Raw genomic sequence first — 17427 nt, forward strand, 5'->3', positions numbered from 1 at the left:
GGGTCGGGTATGTAATTTCCAGCGGCTACGATGAGAGGGTTCTCATGTCCTGCCGCCTTCTCAAAATGGCGCAGCGATGCCGACTGTAGATACTTACTAAGAGAGTCGAGCTCCAGGTCGTCGTGGAGATCCACATTCCTAAGGAACCAAGGCGCTCCGACGGCTATCCTGCAGAATCGTGATTGAATAACCTGAAGGGATTTCAAGTGGGTGCGGGCTGCGTGAGCGAACACTACGCTTGCATACGTCATGACGGGGCGTATGCAAGTTTTGTAGAGAGTTACCTTATTGCGGAGGGACAGTTTGCTTCGACTACAAAGCATTGGATAGAGTCGTCCTAGAATAAACGCGGCGCGGTCGCGTACCGTTTTTATATGGGGACGGAATGTCATCCCTCTGTCGAGGGTGACGCCTAGATATTTGACCTTCGAGACCCACGGAATGGGCTGGCCAAAGAGAGTGATGGGACTAACGGCGGAGGTGTTTGCGCGCCTACTACGGAGTGGGATGCTCGAAGTGATGTTCGGAGGGCGACCCCTTTTGAAGAGCACCGCTGCGCTTTTCGTGGGGTTAATGTCTATTCGCCACTTCCGGAACCACTGTCCCATGGTGGCTACTGCGATCTGGAGTCGCCGATGAAGCAGCGACATCTTCCTACACGAGTAGTAGATAGCCGTGTCGTCGGCGAAGAGCGCTAGATGGGTCTCCGGAGACCGGGGTATATCATTGATATACAAACTAAATAATAACGGGGAGAGCGCGGAGCCTTGCGGGACTCCGGCAGTCAGTTGACGGGGACGAGAACGAGTTCCCTCTACTCGATATCGAAACGAACGGTTCGACAAGAAGTCTCGTATGATGAGCACGAGTCTGTCTGGCACTCCCATGTTGTACAGTTTGTAAATTAAACCGTTGTGCCAGACTTTGTCGAACGCCTTCGCGATGTCGAAGAAGAGGGCGCCGGTCGGGATTTGTTTACGCCTATTTAGCCCTATCAGAATGTGCTCCGTGAGGCGGTGCACTTGTTGTACGCACGAGTGTTTTGAGCGGAATCCGAACTGTTCGTCTATGAGAATTTTGTTCGCGGTAACAAAATCCCAGAGGCGTTTTCTAAGGAGACGTTCGTAAATTTTTCCTATCGTCGAGAGGAGACTAATCGGACGGTAACTAGAAGTTTCGTTTCTCGGTTTGCCCGGCTTATGTATACCGCTAACGTCCGCTTCTTTCCACACCGCGGGAAAGATGCAGTGCGTCATAGCGGCATTTAAAATTGTAGCCAACATTGCTATCAGTTGGACTGGCAAAAATTTTAGCGCGCGGTTGTGGATGCCGTCGGAGCCTGGTGCCTTCCTAGGTTGGAGGTTGTGGATCGCGTCTCTAACTTCGTCCGTGGTAATGGGGGGTAACGCGTCCGAGGGCGGCAGGGAAGCTCTGCGCTCGACCTCCCTGTCGACTAACTCGGTGTGTTCGGGGTCCGCGTGTTGAGTGCTGGTGGTGCACTGCTCTTGCAGTGCATCGGCCAGCAGCTCAGCCTTGTCATCGTCATCGAATGCCGGTGGTTGGCCTGAAGGGCGTAAGAGGGGAGGCATAGTAGCGGTAGTTTCGGATTTGAGAGTCCTAGCTAGTCGCCAGTATGCTTGGTGGGAGGGCGCGAGTTGTTCTAAATAACTATGCCAATTATCGTTACGCGCGTCGCTTAAGCGGGAGTGGACTTCGCGTTGTAGACGACGCATCTGAATCCGGTTTGAATGCGTGGGAAGACGATCGTAGGCCCGGATTGCCGCGTTCCTAACTCTTAAGAGATTCCTAAGATCGGGGGACAGTCTGATGCGGTGGAAGCTGTCCTCCATATCGACTTCTTTAGAAGATCTAATGATCGCGGAAGAGATGTGATCGGTAATGATGTTTATGGATTCGACGGTGTCCTCGGGGGATGGATTCGAATCCGGGCCGTAAGGGAGGATTGGCGGAGCGGCGTCGGCTAGGCACGTGCCCAGCTTATTCCAATCCACCATGGTCCTCGTAACAGTGACTGGGTTGTGAGGGCGACCGAGCTGCATAACGACAGGTCGGTGGTCTGAGTCGAGCTCTGACATTGCTTCGATGGAACGCAAGCGCAGAGTTACGTTCCTAAGCAATGCCAGGTCTATAGTGCTCGGACGGAGCGCGATGTTATACGGATAACATGTTGGAGTTGGGGGGCCGACTATTTCAAAGGTGAGGTCGTCTATAAACGCGTCGAGACGCCTACCGTTAACGTTTGTACGATGGCAGTTCCACCTAGTGTGGTGGCAATTTAAATCGCCTGCCAGGATGACGGAGTCTCCCATGCCGAACAGTGACTCGATGTCACTGCTCAGAAGGGGCTTGTCCGGGGGGAGATAAACGGATGCGATGACGATCGGCTGGTGTCCCGTCAGCGAGATACGGCACACTGACGCCTCGATATGTGAGAGCGAGGGAGTATCGAGAGGGACAACGTGCAGGGCCCGCCTATAGTAAATGGCAGTCCCGCCTTTGGAGGCGGTGAGTCTGTCATTCCTAACCATGACGTAGTTCGCGACTTTCGGGTCGCGACGCGAGGGCTTCAGACAGGTTTCCTGCACTAATAGAATATCTACAAGATTATCGCGGAGGAATTCAAAAATTTGATCGCGTTGCCGCGCGAGTCCGTTAGCATTATAGAATGCTAACGTAAGGGAATACGGTTTTTCTCTACCTTTTTGCGCCATTGATTACCGGTAAAGATTTTATAACGTACGCGACACGGACTCGTAAACGTCCATGTGATCGAACGCGGCCGCGAGCCGCTGTTCGGGGGTTGTCGACCTACGGATAGCGTCAGCGAACGATCGCAGACGGTCGAAGTTCACCGCGGTGACGAAGTCGCGCACGAGCGCGAAGTCGTTGGCGGCAGAGGGTTGCGGGGGACGGAACGCGGGCGCGGGGCGAGGTGCGAGCAGGGGCTGAGGCGCGGGGCGTGTCGCGAGCGGGGGCGGGGGTGCGGTTTGTGTTCCCGCCTTCGTATACGGCAGCGGCTTTTTCCACGCTGAAACCGTGGGAACTGCAGCCGGCACGAAGGCAGGTTTCGGCACTGAGGGTGCCGAAGTCTTTGGGCCGACGGTTCGCGGAGCTGGGAGGGTTGAACGCTTGCGCGGAGCCCTAGGACATCCACGGTAGTTCGCGGGGTGCCCTTGCTTAAGGCATAGGACACAGCTTGGGGGTTCGGTCGCGGTTTCCCTAACACGCGAGCAATCTAGTGTGGCGTGGTCGCCGAGGCACTTTACGCAGCGGGGGCGCGCGTGGCAATTGCGAGCCGAGTGGCCGTAAAGCTGACATCTGTAGCACTGCCCGGGAGTGCCACGCTTGTGGGGGGCTTCGATTGAGATCCCGGATAGGCCGCAAATTGTCGTGAGACATGCGATCTTCTTTTTGGCCTCCGGGGTGGGTTCTAACGCCACGAGTATCATATTGTAGGGCTGTTTGCCCCGCCCGCTGTGCATCCGGTGCACACTAACTATCGGGAGGGCCTGAGCGGTCAGATCCTCCTTTATGTAGTCGATGTCGAGTTCTTTAGGGACTCCGCGTATCACTACGCGGAGCTCGCGGTCCTCCTGAAGAGCATAGGTGTGGAAACCTATGTTCTCCTTTCGGAGGTATGCTGAGAGGGCCCTATGGTCGCCCGGCGTTGCGACCTTTATCTGAATCCCATGCGCGACGTTACGCGCATGGGTATAATTGATTTTATTTGCCTGAAGGGCCTGGGAAACGCGGTTCCACGCAGTTTTTTCCTGGAGAATCAGCGGGGGCGGGGCAGCTGCTTTAGGAGCGGGCGCGGGCTTGGGACGCGGCGGCGGGGTTACGCGGCGAGCGGAGTCCGACTCCGGTGTCACGACTACCTGCGGGCGGGAGGCGGTCGCGGATTTTGTCTGCTTCGTCGTGGAGCTCCGGGACTCCACGGCGCGAGTACGCTTTTTACCGCGCGTTACGGTTTGGAACCCATCCGAAGTTCCAGGCTGAGGGCTTGACGCGGATTCGAAATCCATCTCCGATTCGGTATCGGAGCCTGAACTCGAAACAATCGAGGTCGCGACGGACGATACGAGCGATGACGTAATCGACGCGGGCGCGGGGGTGGGGGTAGCGCTAGGCGCTTCGTGAGTCGCATCGTCGGAACGTGCGCTCGAACTTAACGCGGCGGGGGGCGCGCGGCGTGCCTCCGAGGCACGGTTGAAATACGCGGCGACGGACGCGGGGGGGGAGGGATTGCCACGAGAGGCCCTAAATGCTAAATATTCGGCCCTAATTGACGGGTACCTATCCCGGAGGAACCCGACAAGATCACTGTCACAAACACTTGCACCTTCTTCCATGTTTCTTCTTGCTTCTTGCCCGGGGGGGGCGGCCCCGGGACTTTTGTTGAACTCGCCGAAAGGCGAGGCCCCGGATAGGATAGGATTTGTAACCCCCCTGTGCTGCAGGACAGCAAGGAGCAGGGGGGGGGAATGCCTATGCCGTGAAAACGGCAATCGGCGGGGAAAAGGAAAGGAACCCGCTCGGGCTGTATAGTGCTACAGCAGGCAGAATCGCGAGCGGGGGTCTAGTCTTGAAAAAGACTGTTGTTTTTGGGAAGGGTTAGGAAATCGCTAGCCTGTGAGTGCCACAGGAAGCTGAACGTAGCGATTGGTTGCCTTGAAAAAGGCAGTTGGTAAGGGTGGGTTCGCGGTTACAAAACTTTAGCGCACAAAAATGGACCTCGATACGCAGATCGCAAGCGACCAACGGATCGGCACGTCCGCACTACCGAATTGTACGCACGATGTATTCACGGTCACTACACTGTCGAGCACAACTGTGAGTTCAGAGACGCGGCTCGCAAGCGGGCCACGGATCGGAAAGCACGTCCGCGCACGACCGAGTCGTGAGCGAGAATGGGGGATAGATTGATGCTAGCATCGGTTTTTCAATCGCGCTTACTGAAAGGGAACATTTCCCATTTATCTCTCGTAGTACTCTAGGAGATTTGATAAGACGATCAACGTTGGGTTCGTTGAATTTTAAGGATTTATCTCCTACATAAAACTTCGACTATCTTCTATCTACTTAATATGACTATCACTATTACAAGTTCAGAAATTTTTACTTAAAAATGTTGCGTGAGTCATTTAATGTATAGCGCAAATATTTTTCAGCAGTTTGGTTACTGCTTCGATCTATAACTTTACCTGAGTCGTAAATATCGCGTTCCCAATTTATTAGTTCATATTTGGAGGTCATGAATTTTGCGTACATTTTATGCTCGGACTTTGGATGCTTTACATTTATGAATATTCTTTTCTAGTTGTCTTGTAGATATTATTGTATCTTTTGAAATGTTACATATTTTTAGCGCTTTCCAGAATCGAATTTATTATAAAATGAATATCAACTAACATAATTTCAAATGTCATTTGGTATATTTACAACAGAGCAATTTTGTATTTTTCATAAACCGGCACGAAGATATGCATGTTGTGAGTGGAGTCGCTAGTTCGAAATTGGATACATACCAATTTGTTTTCGTTATAACTTTAACGATCGCATCTACGAACTAATGGATAAGACTCCCGTTTCATTTCATGGGCCAAGTACATTCTCACCGAATCGGGAGAGGTCAATGTCGAGCAGTGGATAAATATTGAATAATAGTGATGACGATGAGTAGAATTTATAATTTTTCGCAATTATTGGGGGTACCCCGTACTGTGAAACCCGCACAGCTTTAACACAACCGCAAACTGCCTACAATCGTAGTGTTGCAATCATACTGCAGTATCATATGCAATGAAGACTTCGACCTCACGTCGCAAGGAGGGTTTGTAGTGTTCTAGATTTTTTTTAATTTTTTTATTGGTTAGATGGTTGGACGAGCTCACAGCCCACCTGGTGTAAAGTGGTTACTGGAGCCCATAGACATCTACAACGTAAATGCGCCACCCATCTTGAGATATAAGTTCTAAGATCTCAGTATAGTTACAACGGCTGCCCCCCTCTTCAAACCGAAACGCATTACTACTTCACGGCAGAAATAGGTAAGGTGGTGGAACTTATATCTCAAGGTAGGTGGCGGCATTTACGTTGTAGATGACTATGGGCGGTAACCACTTAAAATCAGATGGGCCGTGAGCGCGTCCACCCACCGAAGCAATAAAAATAAAAAAAGCTCTTGAAATGACAACCTATGACATCAGATAGGACAATACGCGCTGACAATACGCCCTTTGACGAGTAATGTGTGGTGTGTGGTGACATCCATTTAGCAGTATCTATGGGATCTGCTAACGATTTAATAGTAGGCGGGCCTAAAATAATTTCCAATATCTATAACAAAATAGTAAAATTCTGTACACACTTGAGTATTATGAAATATCCCTGTAGTTGGCAACCTGTTAACAATTTATTCACAATGTTCATCGCATTTAAAATCCAATTAAAAGGTGATTTTAAATCAACGGAAACTTAAAATCCATGCCAACAAATACTTTACCCGCCCTAAATAATACGGAAAAGTACTTGTTCTCAAAATAGCTTGTAAGGCAGAAAGGCACGTTTCACCTCTTCGTGCGCCTCTTGATAAAGAATTTCATTACCAGGACACAGGACGCGAAACATATCCACAATATAGTAGTTACATAAACCTCCTGGGGTTATGGTTCATAAGAGAATACAGAATAGCAAACAACTTGCTTGCATGCACATTAGAATGTATGACGTAGTTAAACATTTAAGGCTGATGTACTTAATGAGTTTCACATAATAACGGTTTTAGGAAAATCAAATAACTTTACATTCATTTTTGAATAGTAGTATTTTGCAAGTTGAAAAATACATATCAATTTTGCACTGAAAACTTTTTTATTGAAATTTAACTGTAACCAATTACAATAAATAACTGTAATTTTTTATCAGAATAAGTAGGCAAAAACACGGTTACAGTTTTCAAGTTGATCTCGTTTCGGCTTTGTGTTTAAATAGCGATGTTCTAGGATATAGTTATGTAGTTGCGAACCTCGTTATCTCCCTGTAGCATCGTATTTGATTCCCGTGCACGGGGAATACTAATGTATTATCCTGTGTGATTGATCAACCTGTAGGTGTTTGTGTACTGAACACAGAATATTACAGATTAATCTAAAGTTTGTAGTTCAAATACTACAAATTTTGATTTTCTAAATTTGAATAAAAATGTTTGCGTCTAGATTCGCAAACGTGTTAGAGCTTTATTTATCCGCTTCATTTACGGTCTCCGGAAGTATGTACTGGGATGGTTGCCGATTCGTCGATTTAATTTATAATATTCTTTATTTCCTCTACTTTACTTTTTATATCCCAAAATTCATGATTTATCTACGTGAGCTAAAAGCGCTTACTCGTCTTCTCGTTCTCATCTCCAATTTTTTATGGCAAAAACACTTGACCAGTCATTTATGCTTAACCAAAAAAGCTCTAGTCGTTATAATTGTTATTTCGTAATAGAAGCTCTGTTTTACTCAAAATCTCTTTTACACATAATGCGTGCCAGATATTTTTTTTTAAAATTGAAGAGATAGATGAAGATAAATAAATTTTCACATTAATATTAGGTCTTTACTTATGAAGTTGGCGCTTAGTGTTCAGATCAATCAGATTGATCTGATAGATAACCCAGGGGTTACCTGTGACCAATGGTATAAATGCATCTCTGCCAGCGTGGTGGTAATTCATCAATGCCCTTCTTGAAAAAGTCAGGTGTAAGGGAGCCAGCAAACTCTTCAAAGTTATATTGTACTGCCTCGCGGGTATCAATATTTTTCCTTGCCAAGAAGTTGTCCAAACTTTGGAGAAAGTAGAAGTCTGTCAGCGCAATGTCTGGTGAGTACGGTCGATGACGCAAAACTTCCAACTATAGCTTTTGTAGCTTAGAAACCGTCTGTTATAATTATATTAACCAAGGCCTACCGAAGATCCGCGAGCTTTTCCATCGTTGTGTCCAGTTACTCACCATCCACACTAATGCTGCTACCATTTGGTAAGAAACTGTGATGAATTATACCGGCACTAGACAAAGAGTGGTCAGGACTTTTTAAGGGTATATTTTCGTTTAGGGCATTGCATAGGTGCTGAATTAAGATCTAACCAACATGATGATCGCTTAGAAGAATTTTTTCATCGCAAGTGACAATGCTGTTCAACCCCTCTTCGTTTCTGTGTCTGTTAAGTAACGCAAAGCGTACCTTTTGATGTGTTCTTCGCGCTGGTGATCGTTCTATTCTAGCGCCATCCACTCATCAAGTTTATTTAATTTATCTAGTTGACACAAATAGACGTATATTGTTTTGATTCTAAAATCATCATCATTATTCTCCTGCCCTTCTCCCAGTCATCTGGGGTCGGCGCAACATGTTTTCTCCTTCCATACTCTACTATCATATACCATTTCTTCGCTCACTCCCTTCTTACACATATCGTCTTTCGCGCAATCCATCCATTTCTTCTTAGGTCTACCTCTTCCTCTATATCCTTCCACATTCATAGTTAGCACTCTCTTACCACATTTTCATTTCGTCTCATCACGTCATGTCCATACCATCCCAAACGCGCACTTTCCAACTTATCTGTCACAGGTGCCACTTTCAGACTTCCTCTAACATATTAGTTTTGATGGGAACATCAACAATATTGGTTGCTGATGCTAATTCACGTTAGATTGAGTACTGTCAGTTTCCATTATCGCCTTCGTTCGTTGTTGTTGACTTTAGTTTTCGGGCGATCACAGGGTTCATTTTTAGATAAAAATTTCCATATCGGAAGCTTCCAAATCAATAACGAGACGTACATTCGTTTATGATGCTCTTCCTACACATCATTAATGTTGTGAGCCATTTGTGCGACATTGGTACTGCGACAGAACTCGTATTCTATAGTTACTCGTATTTTTATCCAGCTCACACTGATAAAAAAATACAAATTAAATGATAACAGAACACTAATTGATAAATAAATGACTGAATTTGAAAATAGAATTCCATATTTTTAAAATAAAATTCGTTTGATTTTAGAATTTATTGCAAGCCATACATAAATTACGTTTCAAATGCGCAGTGTTGTAAAATGGCAGCTTCATAGGTAAATATAAATACCTATTATTGTTATAATAATCACGGAATTGTCATTTTGTTCGTTAGTTACATATTAAAAGTATAACTAATTATTTTAGTAATTTATCATATTGTACACCCTCACATGGTTTCCATTTTGCTCTACTAATGGTTGGAATTTTCACAGCAGAGACATCGGCACTTAAGCCCGCATACCGCTAACGGCTCAAACCGATAAACGCCTGTGTGGAGTGTGGTGTTTGAATATCCAACTGGTATAGCTTTCAATTTCAGATCTTCGAGAATACAATATGTTAGTGCTTCGGCCAAAAATAAATGTCAAATTTTCAATTGTCAAAGTCGAGGTTAAGAGATAGAAAATCCCTAATACATGAATACTCGTAGAACGTCACAGAAAATTTAGCATATTGCTGAGAGTCAACAGTGGTTTTAAAACAGTGGAAATAAATTCTAAGATAAATTCTAACGATATAATCAAAATTCACAGAGAAGAAAAAAGATAGTTGATTTTCGCAAAAAACCTTTGTCAACCTTAAAGAAACAGTAAACTGCTGTGTATTCGTGTAACTGTTAAATTCGTTTAATCATAACCTGTTATACCGAGTCCGTATTACAAGCGCGCCGAGAGTAAAGTTCGCTAACAAAATTGTCCCACCAAAGTTTGGGTAAACTTTTCCCGCATGTTTGTCAAAAAGTCACCCCGACGTCGTTAGGCAGCTCTTAACATCCCTGATTAGTTTTTATAGTCGTACAATTTATCTAAACTTTCAAACTTCAAGATCAAAACAGAAAATAGTGGCCTCGCACTTGCAATTATCAAATGTTGAATCACAGATGCCCTCGCTTAAGTACTTTGTTTGGGAATTCCGTTTTTCTTATCGTAGTTCAGTTGTAAACATCGTGTTTACTACTCGACTGTCGGTCACACACCACTAAAATCACTAAAATGACGTAGTATGAAGTCGTCGTGGCCTAAGTACCAATTTTTCTAATGAAATATGTACCTAACAAATGTTCACGATTGACTTCCACTGTGAAGGAATAACATCGTGTAATAAGAATCAAACCCGCAAAATTATAATTTGCGTAATTACTGGTGGTAGGACCTCTTGTGAGTCCGCGCGGCTAGGTGTCACCACCCTGCCTATTTCTGCCGTGAAGTAGTACTGCGTTTCGGTTTGAAGGGTGGGGCAGCCGTTGTAACTATACTTGAGACCTTAGAACTTATATCTCAAGGTGGGTGGCGCATTTACGTTGTGGATGTCTATGGGCTCCAGTAACCACTTAACACCAGGTGGACTGTGAGCTCGTCCAACCATCTAAGCAATAAAAAATAAAAAAATAAAAAATACACGAAGTAAGTGATTATCGGTCAATTTAGTGTGGATTTCATATTGATGTCGTCCGCCACCAACAGCTTTACTTCCTGTAAGATAGGGACTAGATTCCTGACGCTCAGTTTGAAGAATCCGTGTGTTTGCTAATAAAGCCAACGGACGCTACGCCTATTGGGGCCCTAATTTATCATTGTTAGTGGGCTTCAAACGAAAGCAATACCCACCCGGAATTCTTTTTTAACGACGACTGCTCCGAAAAGTTCGGATTAAAGCACATTTGATAACCTCCAATTAAACGTCGCCGCGTCGGTTGGGTATTACATAAGCAGTATAATTATATTTTATAGCATTGAAGCTTTCTGATTGAGTTCTAATAAAAAAAAAATGGATTTTATGTTCTTTACAATCCACGCTTGTATGTCGAACATTTTCCAGGAATTAGCACCAGAATCGAACGAACTTTAGTCGATGTTTCGAGGATTTTCTTTCTTTGTGCTTTAACATTTTCGCCACCGGAACCAAATTATTTGAGCGTGACGACTCTGATTTATTGGACGAATTGCTTTTATAAAAAGCGTTCAATCGTTTTTGATGAGGATTTAGAGTTAACAATTTGATGAATTTTATGTTTGCGTTACGGAATATTGTTCTCATGCCCACAAATCTTTTATTATTATTATTGCTAGTACTTGGTATTAACAGGAGCCCTTAGATACTATAAAGTGAATTCTGCTACTCACCCCGAGACTTGAGGTGAAAATCTTAATACGGCAATTCTGTTCCTCACACTAGAACCAACTATTAATTATGTTGGAAGTAAAAGCGTGATAGTGAGGAAGAACGTTGTTACTAACACAAAACTAAAATAGAGCTAAAATATTTTGTATTTAGACTTCATTAGAAGCAGATTACGAAGGCGTGGTCATTATACATTTAATTTAATAAAGAGGTTTAGTTAATCTCAAATGTATAATTTGAAAATTTTCACGATGACGTGACGGTAGGTGAACGTCTACTGGAGTTACGATTACTACAGCTCATAGATAATAACTACAAAGTAAGTGTTGTCGTTTGTTGCGAGCCAAAAGGTTAAAATTGCAATTGAATTGTAATAGAGACTATCGAATCATACGAATCACAATGCATGATTACCAGGAATGAGTTACTATAAACAAATTAAGTCACGGAGAGATTTAGTACGCAATATAAAGAAAAGGTACTACTCCTGATATTGGCAAGAAAGTAATGGTTCGGGTCGTCGTCGCTTCGCAGCCTATAACTAAAATCCAGATAGCATTGTGCTATATGTAATAGCTTAGTTTTATATCATTATTGTTTGTTGCAGTGACGAAATTCATCCGTATCGGTATTGCTGATAAAAATGATAATCCGCCGTACTTCGACAAGGAGCTGTACGAGGCTGAAGTCGACGAGAATGAAGACATCCAGCACACCGTACTCACTGTCACCGCCAAAGATCACGACGAATGTAAGTACTATTAAGAAATTAATATTTTAGGTGTTATGATACAAATTGAAATATAAATAAAGTTTCGAGAAAAAAAATCAGCAAATGTTACAATGAAGGCTATCTAATACTTGGTATAAACTACATTTTAATGTAATGTTCACGAAAAACTATATTCACACAGAAGCTGAAAAACATATTTTTTTTACGTGAGAGCTTTTGCTGTTTGTTTCAACTAAAAGTATTAATTTCATGATCTTTCATTTGATTAACCTCGTGAGAATAGATTGTCCGGATGTACTCGCATTTGAAATGGAAAAAGGACCGAACAAACATATGTGTTAAACATGTAGTCAAATGTTTACTTAGAATGCTCAGTAAACACACTAGAATTATCCGTAAATGAAAATCATTCAAAGCTATGTTATCGAGGGAAAGAAAACTTTAATCAAATTTTCTTTTTACAAAAATATTTTTCTCAAATAGAAAAACCCACAATACAATAGTCATATGAAACTATTGTTAGTTTTTTATTCAGATCGAGTTCCAAACGAAAGAAATCGCAAAGTTTATATATTCAGAACCACACGCGAGTGGTGATCGAATGCATATTAGTTTCGGGAACACACTTTATACTTCTCGTGTTCTTGTTTTTTAATGAAGTACTTTTCTGGGCGATACCATCGTATTTAAACAGAAACGAAATTATTTACCTGTTACTCTTGTAACAGCTAAATAATTTCATCGTAGTAATCTTTTACTAACTAACCTTACGGTTCGTGATAATTTGGTTTACAAATTAATTATTTGAAAAGGCAAATAAAAACAAACTAACTTAACGTTTGAGATCTATTTTAGTGGAGATGCAGATTAAATTCAATAAAAACTTGTAAATATGGAAATTTGCCCCTATATTGACCAGAACGACCAAACTGTAAATATAAAATAAATTTTAAATATATACATATTTCAATAGATACCGACCGAAATACGAATACCTCCTCCTCCTATAGGTACTATAGGACTCCTTCACTAGAAGGAGTACTGTAATTAAAGTAATATGAATAATTTTAATAAATTAGTTAACGGCCTGTCACTAATTCACTGAATAATAAATTTAAATTATTAACATTACCTATGTTGTTTGAAGAGTATACAAATTTTACTAAAAGCTATTGACAAAGCATTTTATACATAGTATATTTATATTTTCTTGGATCATTGTTCGAATGCTTTGTATAGTCAAGGCTTTGTTTGAATTCTTTTATACTCGTAATAAGTTCACGTAGATATTGCTGTCGTTGTCAATACAGTCATTGTAATGTCACGTATTGCTTATTAGATAACAGAATATTTTAAATGCAGCACTTATTATATCAGGCACTTAAATTAAGGTATTGCAGTAGACGACATGTATGTCCGTGGATTGTAGTATTCACAGACCTTATTTCTATATATATTTTTAATGTAAGTAACAATATATATATATATATATATATATATATATATATATATATATATATATATATACATCTAAGCAACCAGTCAAAGACTTTATTTATGCATTCTGTTTTGCTTGAGTGAGATATGTTTAAATTTTGTTTATCTCATTGCAAAGATATGGACACAGCCAGTAAAAAAACTTGCGTGCGATTTAAATTTATATTTGGGAATTTGGCAAGCATAGTACCTGGGTCTCTTTCGCACGTGGCCTGGGTAAAAATGTGATTTCGGCTATTGTTTTTGTAATTCCAGTGTCGGAATACAATTAATTTGTTGGAAAATGTATGGGTTTAAATTTTCAGGTATTTAAGGGTGGCTTGTTGGGCTCTTTCAACAGGCAAGCTACCTAAGACCACAACACAATAAACTACGATTACGAAGTCTATTCCCCAAAATTGTCAAATGCTCCTTCAAATTAGGGTTATTTTTAAACAAATGCATTTTAGGCATCATACAATACATGGTTCCATATGAAACCAGCAGGAAACATTCCATATCTCAAACCCACTCTAAACATCTGGATTACAAGAAGTAGCAGCTGTGATTTTAATACGCTTTTATTAGCTTCAGACGCTTTGATTATATACACGTCTATATACAAAATTCAGACGTATGTATGTTAGTATGTAACGGAATCTTTGAATATGATTTTAACCCCCTTCAAAACGTCGGATTAACTCGAAATTTGGTTTACTTATTAAGGACCGAGGATGACAAAGCAATATTTAAAAAAAAATGAAAAAAAACTTGAAAAAATTGAAATTACACTTAAAAATGAAAAATAAATAATAGTTTAAAAAACTAACAAAATACGTTTTTATAGAAAATCCAACTAAAAAATAGAATAATTAATAATTTTTTTATAAAATGTGCACTTGAAAAGTCACTTGACTAGAAATCAAACGCGTTCATTCACTAAATTAATAATACTGTGCAAAATATATGTGATTTGAGGGTTGCTATAAAAATATCTTTGTCAGTTGCCTGCGATAATCGGTTATGAATATTGCGACAGTAGCTTATGTCAACAACTACGATCAGAGTTATCATTTGTCGCTTGCAGCTAGGGAAGTTTCACACGAGATCTGAATACATATGTATAGTCGGGACCTTACATCGCGTATGATCGATGAGTTAGCTCTATTACTACGGAACATAATAACCGAGATTTCCACGGCCTTGCCCCCACGGCCCCACTTTGCCTCTCAACCTCGGCGCCTTATTAAACCCCCAATCTTTCCTGTACCTTTTCATAATGACATTACACTCGCAAATTCTCAAGGCACGCCCATATAATTAACTAGAAGTACGTATAATTTTTTTAAATCACCAATTAGATTTATTCTTCAGCAATCATCCATGACGAACCAAGTCAGGTTACTTTAAAAATGCTTGCAGCTCCATTTCCTGAAATTACTATAAACTGACAAACTCAGTATTTAACCTTAATGTAAATAAAAGCTTTTTAATAAAATGTTAACTTCATCGATAATTCAATAAAGACTATTCTGATTTGAAATAACCACTTTAACTTTCCAATATCAGGGTATTTATTAGCAGCACTACTACAACTATATGACGTCTCTCTTATAATAATCTCGAACAGTCACGAATTGTTTCATAACAAAATTCATTCGATTTTCTCACTTGTTTCGGTTGTTTCGGTTCGATTGTTTATTGAGAGAATTTGTCGCCTTTGAAAGTTTGCTACGTCAAATAAATCACACGCACATAAATATTACGAGTACGATTTGTGCGTGGTAATGTCAGAATCGCCAAATCCTATCACGTACTATTGGAAGTGCCTTCAACCGCGCCTTTCTTATAAAACAGGAATGCTTTCAATATATTCCGAAATGGCAAAGACGTATATATAATATGTACTAGCTATTTTAATTTTGAAACTGCAAACATTCAGTTGTGTTAATTTATCTTTTTCTAAAAATTCCGTACGCAAAAATATTATTAGATTGTAAATTCCATTTTACTAATTAGCCATCGATGTAATTAAATATTTATTTTTTGATCAATTCTTGTCTTAAGATTACCAAATAATAGCCCAGGTATATTTCTATTATGAACTTTGGACTGGAAACATTGAGTTGAACAAATAGAGGAGCAAATCACATTACCACGCTACGAAAAATGTGTAGCTACTATTTGACCGCAACTACGTAGCTTTGAAACTATTAAATGCTTTAAAGTAAAAACGTATCTGTCTCAATTACACAAGTTACAAGAACAATACCATCGCTAAGTTTAGACAAAGACAGAAACATAAAGATGCAATGGCGATTTGGTGTGACCCATCACTGGAAATTTTGCCGAAAATAATCAAGTAAATCAAGCACTTTTAGTTAGCAGCAACTTTAGTTAGATTTATTTGATTACAGCTTGTGAAATTTGTTGGAAGGAAACGTTTCAAGTTTGTCTACACGAGATACCTTCCTACTTGTGATATAATAAAAAAGTGGAATATTACATAATTCCACTTAAATTGAAAGATTATTACATAACCAATTAAATTGAAAGATTTTTTTTTTTAGATTAAAACGGATATAAGGTTTGAATACAAAAAAATTTAATTAATTGTATAGTAAGTACATATTACCTCCATGGACAGCAATGTGAATCAAATGGTAATAGTTCAAAGTACAAAATTTGCATTGGTACCTTTACTATTGGAAAGTTTTTTGTAACTACTTTTTTTATACCGACACAATAACGACGGAATATTATAAATTTGATGTATTGGTCTGTGTCTGTCTGTGGCAACGTAGCCCCCGAACAGGTGAACCGATTTCGATTTTTTTGTTGTTGTAAAGATGAATTAGTCGGGTTTTTTATTGACATTTGATGAAAATCGGTCCAAAATGGCCGCCGCCACAAAATGGCAAAATATTTTTTCACAACTCCCTTAATAGTTCAAGTGAAGGAGCTTGACTAGTAGAATACTGCACTATTACAGAATTTTAAGCTACGGTGGCCGCCGCCACAAAATCGTGAACTAGGTACATATTTTTTAATATAATTAATGAATCCTATTGGCTAATTTATTTTACTTTTAACAGAGGTAGATAACAAAGATTTTTTCCCATAAACTACAAATTCTCCCGTTAATGTGGGAAAATCAATATGTTGTTTTAGTGGTAACACTGAAGCAAAAATGGAACACTATATTTTTTATTATAATGTTAGCTTTATTTGAGTTAATATGAATACATAAAAATGTGATTACGTGTGGAAAGTAATTCCCCTTGATTTATTGTGTTTTTGTGATCTTCAATCGCATCGTTTCATACGCATTTACCCATTTTGGTAATTGTTTCTGTCGCGCGTTCCTCGATACAACTCGGTTGGCGTCACAATGAACACTGAACTGACGTTAAGCGGGCATATGGCTGTGTGTGTTGTGGCAACGCATTAGCGCGCTAACTACTAATCTAGTGTATTTACATCAGAGACTGGAAATCGCATAGAAATTGATATATAAATAACATACTTAAATTTGCGAACGATTTCATAATATTTTTGTATGGGTGTAAAAGTATCGTGTATAACTATTTCTATCATACATATTTTATTATGTACTTTACGTAATTGATGAGCGAGCAAGTTATATTTCGCCTTGTGAATGTTATAAATTCCATTCGTACACTTTGAGATCGTGAGACGCTGGTCCTACAAACGTCAAGAGCCCTCTTGCGACATCCGGTCGGAAAGAATTTTCAATCTCTTATTATTTCTATCTTATGTCGTTTCAAATTTCTTTTTTAAGACGTGAGCATGGTTGAGTATCGCTTACGATTCTCTTGAAATTGATTTTACATGAAAATGTGATTTGACTTTTCTTTGATACAGTTCAATGTTTTTGTTAATTGTATAGAGGGTTAACCGAGCTCACGGGCCATCCGGAGCCTTAGTAGACAAAATGTGAATAATTATTCGTCGGAATTATTGGCGGGCACAGTGACCGTGATCG

General features: G+C 40.7%; 1 protein-coding gene across 2 annotated transcripts in view; it reads left to right on the forward strand.

The window, feature by feature from the left end:
- Positions 1-17427, forward strand: part of LOC134198658 (neural-cadherin-like) — a 99044-nt gene that overhangs the window by 12489 nt on the left and 69128 nt on the right. For both annotated transcript variants that reach the window (XM_012694511.4, XM_012694510.4), the window contains exon 2: positions 11820-11963. In XM_012694511.4, the coding sequence (XP_012549965.1) occupies positions 11820-11963 (144 nt within the window). The remainder of the gene's footprint in view (positions 1-11819; positions 11964-17427) is intronic.

This window comes from Bombyx mori, chromosome 4 (assembly GCF_030269925.1).
Source record: "Bombyx mori chromosome 4, ASM3026992v2".
Lineage (NCBI taxonomy): Eukaryota > Metazoa > Arthropoda > Insecta > Lepidoptera > Bombycidae > Bombyx > Bombyx mori.